This window comes from Pteronotus mesoamericanus, unplaced genomic scaffold, assembly GCF_021234165.1.
Source record: "Pteronotus mesoamericanus isolate MK-2021 breed Mesoamerican mustached bat unplaced genomic scaffold, CSHL_Meso_final contig_25, whole genome shotgun sequence".
Taxonomy (NCBI): Eukaryota; Metazoa; Chordata; class Mammalia; order Chiroptera; family Mormoopidae; genus Pteronotus; species Pteronotus mesoamericanus.
The window spans coordinates 24709398-24720059 of record NW_026555105.1 but is presented as its reverse complement, the minus strand read 5'-3'; the positions used below and the strand labels follow the sequence as shown (position 1 = coordinate 24720059).

Sequence of the window (10662 nt, the reverse complement as noted above, 5' to 3'; positions counted from 1 at the left end):
GCGGCCATAGCTCCGGGCGCCGGCTCCAGGAGCGCACCAAGGGCGGGAGCCCAGCGCCCTTGTTCCGCTTCGGCTAGGAGAGGGCGGGGGAGCCCGGGGCGGAGCTGGGGGCGGGGCGTGGCGCATCAGTCTGGGTACCTGACCTGCAGAGCTTTGAAGGCGGAGCGCCAAATCCAGCTGGAAGACTGAGGCCGGGACGCTCCCGGGAAGCGCGCTGGGGCAAGGAAAAAGAGGGACACCCCCAACGCAGAACCTTTGCAAGTGCAAATCCGGGCCCCCCGGGCGGGAACTGAGCGGACCAGGTCGCTGAGCACGTGGGGAGGAGGCGCCGAGGCAGATAAGTGCTGAGGTCGGAGCGGTCTAAAGCTCCATCGATGGGGTGGCAGGCGTCTCCAGGGTTGGGGGCGCAGATGCTCACTTCTTCTGGGGGGGGGCGAATTGGGGCTGCTTTGCTTCCCACCTCTCTCCGGATGCGCGCGTGATGGCTCGAAGTAGAGGAGTTGGTGCGGGAAGAGCCCCCCAACCCACCGACCTGCTAAAACCCGGCAGACGGTGGCAAGCTGGGACTTGGGAGTGTGAGCGCGGGTGAAGGATGCCCTCGGGTGTTGGGCTGGCGGGCAAGCGCCAAATTGCAGGGAAGGGCGTGCGCAGGGATGCACCTTCTTGAAAGAACAGAAAAAGGGAAGCGTTTCTGGGAAAATTCCCGCTCACCGTATCTACCCCTACCTTCAGATTTCTTCCCACCCTGAGGCTCCGCACACTTTGCTTTTCGAGCCCGAATTTCTGACTTGATTCTCGCTTCTGCCAGGGCGGAGCCTTTGGGGACCAAGCGGTCCCGAGGAGTGGTTAATCGGGGGAGGGTGGGAGAGGGCACCTGGAGCGAGTTGGTCAAGGCAGGGAGTGCATCCTGTAGACATGGGGCTGGGATCTGCCCAGCCTGATGCACGCCCCCTCCTCTGGAGTCCTGGGACTGGAGAGCCGTGGAGCGTAGCTGCCAGGAAGGCGGGACTCCTGCTTCTCTGTCGTGAGCTGAGCACTGCCTTCGGGTATTGGGCCTCCCGTGAGTCCGAGAGGCAACCCGGAGGGAGGACGCCCGGGCTGCGAACGCCGCTGACACTTGAACCCCCCCCATTTCGGAAGGGTTTACCTCCCAAGTTTGGAGTGTCCCTGTCACCCTCTGTCCCCACCTGCTGGGGCAGTTCCTGTCCCTGGTTCTCCCCCTCCTCACACAGGGCCTGGCCATACCTCCTGCCCAGTTTGGTACACTTCTTTCTACCAGCGTCCCACGTCCCCAATTTGGAGTCATTCCCAAGTGTGTCAAGGGAGAGGCGAGCAGGGGGTTCACCGCTGGATGACTGGGACTTCCATTCCTGGTGCTGGGGGCCCGGGTTATTTTCCCGACCCCTCCAACGCCTGGAACCCAATGGCACCCTGTCTCCTGAGGGCGCAGGCTTTATTTCCTCTCCTGGGGGCATCTTGAAGATATGAAGGACGTAGGCAATGAGAACAGTTCAGTCCACAGGCCCTCCTGGGTCCTCACTGACACTTCCTGCTCTTTGCGGGGCTGTTTTCAGGGCCTCCACTTTCAGAGGACACAGACCTTGGTGACAGGTCATAGTGCTTCCCAGTCAGGGCTGATTCTGGAAAGGGAACTGGGGGCCTAGTAGAGGGGACAAGGGAGGCAAGGAGGGGAAGCAGACAAAGGATTTCTTTCTAAAGCTGGTTCTCAGAGTGCAGGGTAGCAGCAGAATGCCCTTCAACCCGCAGCCTCCTCCACCTGTGGAATCCTGGTTGGGATCCTCATTCATTCAGTCAATATATTCCTATCCAGTCCCCACTATGTGCCAGGCCGTGGGCTGGGCAGCAGAATTTGGTTTACAGGAAAATTGGGATGCAGAGAACATAGTTCACTATCCCAAGATGACTCACCTTGTCCATGTGAAGATGGATTTGGTGATTTGCAAGTCCATGGTTTGGCCAGGACAAAGGGAGCCATGCCCTGCTTTGGAGGAAAGACCTTGCTATATCCCGGTCCTTTGTCTCCTTGTCCCTGGGTAATGAAGGGTGCAACATTTTCACTGCCATAAATGCCTGGCTAGCTGCCGGGAGCCTTGGAAAACTTCCAGAAGACCCCTGTGAAGGCTGCTGGGGAAGGGGGTGAGTGCTGACTAGACAGTCAAAAGGTCCTTGCCCCTGGTAAAAAGGCAAATACACCCTTTCTTCTTGAGTGTCTCTGAAGAGTCCAGTCCATCCTATGCCCAGTCCCTACTGGTAACCCAAGAGCCAGGTGAGGATTTCCCAATTTCTAGATCTCGTGTCTCCTCTCCCCTGTACCCTGGTTATCTCTATCTGGGTAAATACCAGGCCTAGTTGGCCTACACCTGGGGGTATTCTCCTGCATGTTGTCTACTGGTTTTCTCTCCTTCCAGGATTCAAGATGGCATGCTGACTCTCCCCGAAGATGTGGGCAGGGTGCTGGGCTCACTGACCTCGTGAGAGCAGGTCTAGACCCCCAGATCAGAGCACTCAGACCCTGAGATTTCTACCCGCCACTCCACCTGCAAGCTTCACCATGGCCACCCAGAATGGAAACACTAGTTCTGCACCCAACTTCAATGCACCCCAAGATCATGCCTCCTCCTTCCCCTTCAACTTCAGTTATAGTGATTACGACCTCCCTCTGGATGAGGATGAGGACATGACCAAGACTCGAACCTTCTTCGCAGCCAAGATCATCATCGGTGTGGCACTAGCAGGCATCATGCTGGTTTGCGGCATTGGCAACTTTGTCTTTATTGCTGCTCTCGCCCGCTACAAAAAGCTGCGCAACCTCACCAATCTGCTCATTGCTAACCTGGCCATCTCTGACTTCCTGGTGGCCACTGTCTGCTGCCCCTTCGAGATGGACTACTATGTGGTACGCCAGCTCTCCTGGGAGCACGGCCATGTGCTCTGTGCCTCTGTCAACTACCTGCGTACTGTGTCACTCTACGTCTCCACCAATGCTCTGCTGGCCATTGCTATTGACAGGTGAGGCTGTTGGGAAGGGGTAAAGATGGAGGCTGGGCCAGGCTGCCCCTTTCCTCACTTCAGCTCTGACTGTTGGCATTGTTTCAGATCTGAATCTGAAACAGGGCAAGAGGAGACCTGGTTTCTCTAGTTGTGGCTCATGTTCTTCCAAATGTGAGCAAGAGTGAGGCTCCTGAGCCCTTCAGCTCTGGGCCATGCCCCCAGGTACCACATCTGCTTCAGATATAGGCATGTCACATGACCAGTGGCCTCAACTGCAAAAGCAAAAGCAGAAAGTTTAGGCAGCTTACTGCTTAGAAGCCACATGAAAGTTAACCAGGGCAGCTTCCAGTCCAGATAATATGTACCCAGTTTTTCTGTAACCACTACCCAGACCAAGATATAGAACATTTTCATCACCCAGAAAACTTTCTCATGCCTCTTACCTGACAATCCTCCCATCAAACACAACCCTGATCTGATTTCTATCATCATAGTTCAGTTTTGCCTGTTCTTTAACTTCATAAAAATGGAATCATACAAGAGGTACTCTTGTTTCTGGTGTCTTTGTTGCACAACTGAGTTTAAAATCAGACAGCAGGGCTTGTTTGCAGAAAAGAAGGAAGAACAAGCTTCCTTTGCTTTTTTGTATGCATCCATATGCTCATTTGCATATATTTGAATAAGATGTTCTGGAAGTCCTTCCTATGTTATGGATTTATAAAGTAAAATTTCTAGTAGCATCTTATGATAAACCTGACACATTTTATTTATGTGAAGAGTTGTAGGCCAGCAATGCCTCTGTTTGAGGGGAGCAATTGGTGTCACATCCTCTTGGTTCACCATTGTGAGCTGTGCTGAGCCTCATTTTGATAATGTGTTTTTTACTTATTTTTATATACATTTTATTGATTATACTATTACAGTTGTCCCATTTTTTTTCTCCCTTTTATTCCTCTCCACCCTGCACCAGCCCTCCCCCAGCACTCCTCCCCAACCTTAGTTCATGTCCATGGGTTGTGTGTGTAAGTTCTTTGGCTTCTCCATTTTGTATACTATTCTTAACCTCCCCTGTCCATTTTGTACCTACTATTTATGCTGCTTATTCCCTGTATCTTTTTCTCCATTCTTCCCCTCCCCTCTAATCTCCATTTCTGTGATTCTGTTCCTGTTCTAGTTGTTTGCTTACTTTGTTTTTGGTGGTTTTTTTTTTTAGGTTCAGTTGTTGATAGTTGTGAGTTTATTGTCATTTTACTGTTTATAGTTTTGATCTTCTTTTTCTTAGATAGGTCCCTTGAACATATCATATAATAAGGGTTTGGTGATGGTGAACTCCTTTAGCTTTACCTTATCTGGGAAGCACTTTATCTGCCCTTCCATTCCAAATGATAGCTTTGCTGGATGTAGGTCCTTTTCTTTCATGACTTTGAATACTTCTTTCCAGCCCCTTCTTGCCTGCAAGGTTTCTTTTGAGAAATCAGCTGATAGTCTTATGGGAACTCCTTTGTAAGTGACTGTCTCCTTTTCTCTTGTTGCTTTGAAGGTTCTCTTCTTATCTTTAATCTTGGGCAATGTAATTATGATGTGCCTTGGTGTGTGCTTCCTTGGGTCCAACTTCTTTGGGACCCTCTGAGCTTCCTGGATCTCCTAGAAGTCTGTTTCTTTGTCCAGCTTGGGGAAGTTCTCCTTGATTACTTTTTCAAATTAGTTTTCAATTTCTTGCTCTTCCTCTTCTCCTTCTGGCACCCCTATGATTAGGATGTTGGAACATTTAAAGTTGTCCCAGAGGTTCCTAATCTCTCTTTTTTTTTTTTTTTGAATTCTTGTTTCTTCATTCTGTTCTGGTTAAATGTTTCTCTTCCTTCTGCTTCAAATCTTTTATTTGAGTCCAGGTTTTCTTCCTTTTACTGTTAGTTCCCTGTATATTTTTCTTTATTTCACTTTGCATAGACTTCACTTATTACTCCATTTTGCAACCATACTCAACCAATTCAGGAATATCCAGATTACCAGTGTTTTGAGTTGTCCATCTGATAGTTTGGCTATCTGTTCATCACTTAGTTCTATTTTTGGAGCTTTGATCTGTTCTTTCATTTGGGCCATATTTCTTTGTCTCAGAGTGCCTGTTAGGTTGGGAGTGGCGGAGCCTTAGGTATTTGCCAGGGTGGGGCAACCCAGGTCGCTGTGTTGTGATGCTGTATGTGGGGGAGTGGTCCAGGAGGGAATAATGCCACTTGCTAGGATCCCGCTGGCTTTCAGTAACTCTCCTTCCCCCACTACCCACAAGCAAATTGGGCTCTTCTGGTGCATATTCCTGGGTAGGTGAATTTGTGTACATTCTAGGACCCAGTAGGCCTCTCCGCCAGACTCTCCTGTGAGACTGGGAGTTTCTCCTGCTGCCACAACCCCCACAGGTTTTTGCCTCCAGAGGTTTTGAGCCTTTCTTTTCCCTACCGCACTGAACCCCTGGATTGCTCAGTCTGTGTCGCTGCCCAGCTGTTCCTCCTGATTTATCTGCATGTGAATGTGGGACCACCTGGTCCACCACCACCGCCTTGCCATATGTCATCTCCACCCCAGCTGCCCGTCTCTGCCCCTCCTACCAGTCCGGATGAATGTTTCTTCTTTAGCTTCTTGGTTGTCAGACTTCCATACAGTTCAATTTTCTGGCAGTTATGGTTATTTTTTGTTTTTAAATTTGTTTTTCTTTTGGTTGTGCGAGGAGGCAAAGTGTATCTACCTACACCTCCATCTTGACAGAAAGTCTGATACTGTGTTTTTCAATGATCCTTTTTCCCTTTTGTCTCCTTTCAATCCTTTTGTCTTTCTTTAGTTCTCAGTGCTATTTAGATTTGTTGTCCTTTTAATCAAACCAGTTGATTACTGTTTATTTTTTATAACTTATGCATGCATAAGAGACATCTTTTCTTTAACAAAATTCCTGCAGGAAAAACAATTTTGTTATTGCAGCTCTGAGGTTCTCCAGTCCTGAAACCAGTGTTTATGAAATGTACCCATCAATGAACTGCAAAACCCCCAGGGCTATCATTTAATACAGTGATACAAAGTCAGATTCCTGGGCCCCACCCAGCCCTGCTGAATGGGAATTCCTGGGGTAGGCCTCACGAATCTGCATTTTTATCCAATTTTCTGTGATTCTGATATTCATTGAAATGACAGTTATAATGGTCCTCACCTCATTTGTCCCACTGAAATCTTTTTTGTCTTTAAAATATAGTTTTTTATGTAACAGGATTTTCTTAGGAAGCAACCATCCTGTTACAACACAAAGAGTGGTTTTTTGTTTTGTTTCAGTTTTTATCTCAAACCAGCTCTGCCCCAGTCAGCTTCCCAGCTCTGCTCCAGTCAGCAGCTCCACCATTCTCCCAGTCACCCAAGCAGGAAAAATTACCATCACTCTTTGCCTTTCTTCGTGTCCCACACCCACCCAACCACCCACCCGTTCTGTGCAGCACTACAGCAAGTCCTGGCAACTGTCCCTCCAACCCCATCTCTTAGCAAGCCACAGCTGGACCATCATAATGCTCCTCTAACATGTCTCTTTACCCTCCTCCTAACTGTCCCCTGAAATTCATGCTTATTCACCTTAAGCATCAGAATATCATTATTGATGATTCTTCTTAAAATACTTCATTGCTTACAGACTGCCAAAAATTTCAGTGCCTAACAGAATACATGCTAAATCCTGAGTCTAACATTCCAGAGTCTTTATAATCTGTTGCCATCTTGTCTTTGCAATCTCATACCATGTATGGAGATACATATCTGTATGTCTTTTCCGAAGAACATTGTATTTTAAGGGAATAACCATGTCTCCTATCTTTCTGTCTCTACAGTGCTCAGCACAGAACTTTATACCTGTGTCTTAGTTTAGTGTACTCGCAAAATAGACTCTGAGACAAGGATTCATGTGCAGGTAGCATGCAGGAAGCACCTATAGGGACATGGAAAATGAGGCAGGCAAGGAAAAGCAGTCAATATTGTCTGTGTTATTGAACAAGTTTTCACTGTGGGCACCTGATGCTTATTTCAGCTAAGCAACTTTTGGAATCAGTGTAAATCACCTCAGAATTCTCGCAGGAGTGGCAGGTGGAAGGAAGCTCGGGTATTTATACACCAACTCTCAAGTCATTGGTGAGGGCTGCTTGGAAAATTCCATGCAGGTAGCCAAGAAGACTGGAAGCCAGAGAAAAACTTTAGACAAAAAAATGCAGGAGTTGGCAGGTGAAAGTAAACAGTTGTGCATGTAAGTGATACAAGAGCAAAGGGACATGTGAGGCGCACCAACAGCATCTGCTATAAACTGGTAAGTCCACAACAGATTGCAGGTCTTGCTGTATGTGCCCAACCTATGTAATGGAAGCATAAAGTAGTAGAAGATATAATCCTTGACCTCAGGGAGGTTTTCTTTCCACAAAAAATAGAATAATCAAGTGATAGGCAAGAGTAACTTGGAGGAAGGCGTGATCATTACATTAGTGATATAGTCTGGGAATGCTCCATGAAGAAGATGTTGATATCCATATGTGCTATCCTGACCACCTCCTACTCACCCCATTAATGAAGCAGGATTCTCCCACTCTAAATAATACAAGATGGTTGAACACACAACACCTGACCCTGGGCAGATGAGAGCAACAGCTGTTAATTTGTCTCATATATCACAGCCCAGGAAAGGAGGACACTGCACACCAAGCTCTCAGGAATAGAATGAGGCAGCAGAGGCTGTGGGCAGCAGGCTTTATAATGACAAGAGGATGGGGTGGTGCTTGGTTCCCACAGGAGGATGTGATTGGCTTGTTTGAACAATTTTGTCAACTGGAAGGGAGATGAAACCAATTAGGTTAGGGATTGGAGGTACAGCTGGTTCAGTTGATAGGGGAACTAGCAGAGCAGAAAGCCTTTTCCTGGGTGGAATGGTGTATCTGGGAAGAATAGGAAACTTATGGCTAAGATTTTAGAGCACTGTGAGGCTCAAAGATTTCAAGGTAACTCATGGAATTGCAGGCCTTACAATATAGGAGCCTAATAAATAGCACCCCTCTTTTTCATTTAGGTTTTAAAGCAACTAAAAATAAGGCAAAAGAATAAGATGGATGGCCAAACTCACTTTGTTGTGGTGACGCTGGTGTTGAATAATGAGGCTTTTATCTGTGGGCATGGGGACCGCTGCATACTCAGAATTAGATAAACCTGCAAACTCTGACACAGGCGGGGTGGGAAAGGCACAGGTTTCCCTGTGCATTTCAGTTTACCCCCTTGGTAAATATGCCTGTCCTACTATGCATAAATATCAGAAGGGCTACCTACTGCCATTTCTGGATGCCACACCCAGAAAAAGAACAAGGTTCAAGGGCCTGGAAGAGAAATTATTTCAAGTCATAGAGATGCTAGAAGGAGAGCGTTAACCTCAAGAAACACATCTAAGCAGATGCTTGGTAACAAAGACCTTGCAGGACCTTGCTTTATGGTGTCAAGGTGACTTTACCCACCTTCTCATCAGAGCTTCTGAAAGCCCAAGGAGATGGGTGTGAAAGCTTTGTATCAGAAGCCTGGATTCTGGTCCCTACACCAACTGAGCTTGGGAAAATCATTTACTTCTTATTAGATTCCTTAGATTCCAACCCAAGCCTACCCTTACCCCGCTGCTATGTAATGCAGAATGATACCCATGGTTGGGGGTGGGGGGAGAGAGCCGTAGTCCACTACATTGAGAAAGGCCTCCACCTCTCTCTGAGGTCCACTGCTCTTCTTTCATCTCTAACCCATGAGATATTTATAATGAAAAATTTTCAGAGTATTATTTTCTTGGTTAAAATGGCAAGATTGAAAACCAAGATGGTATCCATTGGACTTATAAAAATAATAGGCCACATGTACTTACTGAATACCTACCACATGCCAAGTCTTTTACAAACATTATCATATTTTGTGTTCACAGAAGCCCTGCAAGGTAGGTGTCATTTTATCCCATGTTGCAGTTGAGGAAACATGTCTCAGTGAGACTGAGTGATTCATTCCGGACCCCAAAGCCAATCAGGAGAAAAGCTGGGATTCATTCCACTTGTTTGACACAAGTTCTATACCATTTCCCTCTAAACCATTCCACTCCTCCAAATGCCAAATAATATTGCTAAAATAAGATGAAGCTTGTTGAAGCTAGATTAATAGGTACATGGGGACTCATTGTGACATTTTGCTTTTGCATGTGCTTGTGGTGTTAGAAATTAATAATGTTCTCAAGCACAGATTATATTGATGGCTTCCCTCCTCCACCAGATATCTCGCTATCGTTCACCCCTTGAAACCACGGATGAATTATCTCACGGCTTCCTTCCTGATCGCTTTGGTCTGGATGGTGTCCATTCTTATCGCCATCCCATCTGCCTACTTTGCAACAGAAACGGTCCTCTTTATTGTTAAAAAACAGGAAAAGATCTTCTGCGGCCAGATCTGGCCAGTGGACCAACAGCTCTACTATAAGTCCTATTTCCTCTTCATCTTCGGCATCGAGTTTGTGGGCCCGGTGGTCACCATGACCCTGTGCTACGCCAGGATCTCACGGGAACTCTGGTTCAAGGAAGTTCCTGGTTTCCAGACGGAGCAGATCCGGAAGCGGCTGCGCTGTCGCCGGAAGACGGTTCTGGTGCTCATGTGCATCCTCACGGCCTACGTGCTGTGCTGGGCGCCCTTCTACGGCTTCACCATCGTGCGCGACTTTTTCCCCACTGTGTTTGTTAAGGAGAAGCACTACCTCACGGCTTTCTACATAGTGGAGTGCATCGCCATGAGCAACAGCATGATCAACACCGTGTGCTTTGTGATCGTCAAGAACAACACCATGAAGTACTTCAAGAAGATGATGGAGCTCCACTGGCGTCCTTCCCACCAGGGCAGCAAGTCCAGTGCAGAACTCGTCCTCAGAAACAGCGGCATGCCGGCCACAGAAGAGGTGGACTGTATCAGGCTGAAGTGACCCTCTGGTGTTTCACAATTGAAAATGCAAAAGCCAGTACATAGAGCAAAACTTACCAATAGCCAAGTTTACGAGCTGCATATGGAAAGGGCAACTGTGTTCATGCCTCACTGCCCTCAAGTTGCTGGATGATTCTCAGCCATAACGTGAGACCATACACAAACCACAGCAGCTGACCTTTACTGGTATCTGCTCTGCACCCGCTGTATGCACAACCACACCAATAAGACAGAAGTAACAGCAAATGACATTGAACATCTGTGTGCAAACCCACCAATGAGAGTAGACAAGGGCAACAAGAGCTGACATTTATTGATTGCCTACTGTGTAAATTTTTTAAATAACAAAATAGCAGAAGTTATTGGAATCACCGAGCTGTATCTAGATATATAGATGGTCAGATGCAGAACACAGTGGTTATCTGGACTCACTCTCCATCCTCCCTCATTCTGTATCTCATAAGTGCAGGAATGTCCAAAGGCAATAAAATAAGGCACTTAGACATGATGAAAATGTAAAAACAAGTTTGTCAGTGTACAGGGTTTACAGCCTCGTGGGATGAGAATTCATGCCATCACATTGAGCTTTCCCACTCAGCTCATACTACCTCCCTAGGACATTCTCTAGGATTCTGGCAGCCAGGAAAGAATTTTTCT

At 47.3% G+C, this 10662-nt stretch overlaps 1 protein-coding gene across 1 annotated transcript; it reads left to right on the top strand.

Moving 5' to 3' along the window:
• Positions 1 to 2507: 2507 nt before the first annotated feature.
• Positions 2508 to 10006, top strand: PROKR2 (prokineticin receptor 2). The gene is made up of 2 exons (XM_054573499.1): positions 2508 to 3030; positions 9310 to 10006. Exons 1-2 carry the CDS (start codon positions 2573 to 2575, stop codon positions 10004 to 10006), a joined length of 1155 nt encoding a protein of 384 aa, XP_054429474.1. The 5' UTR covers positions 2508 to 2572.
• Positions 10007 to 10662: the final 656 nt, after the last annotated feature.

Bases quoted from the DNA above. Each gene is read 5' to 3' on its own strand.
- PROKR2 (XM_054573499.1), top strand. From the start codon at position 2,573: ATGGCCACCCAGAATGGAAACACTAGTTCTGCACCCAACTTCAATGCA. The intron at 3,031-9,309 runs GTGAGGCTGTTG...CTCCTCCACCAG, and splicing joins CTGGCCATTGCTATTGACAG to ATATCTCGCTATCGTTCACC.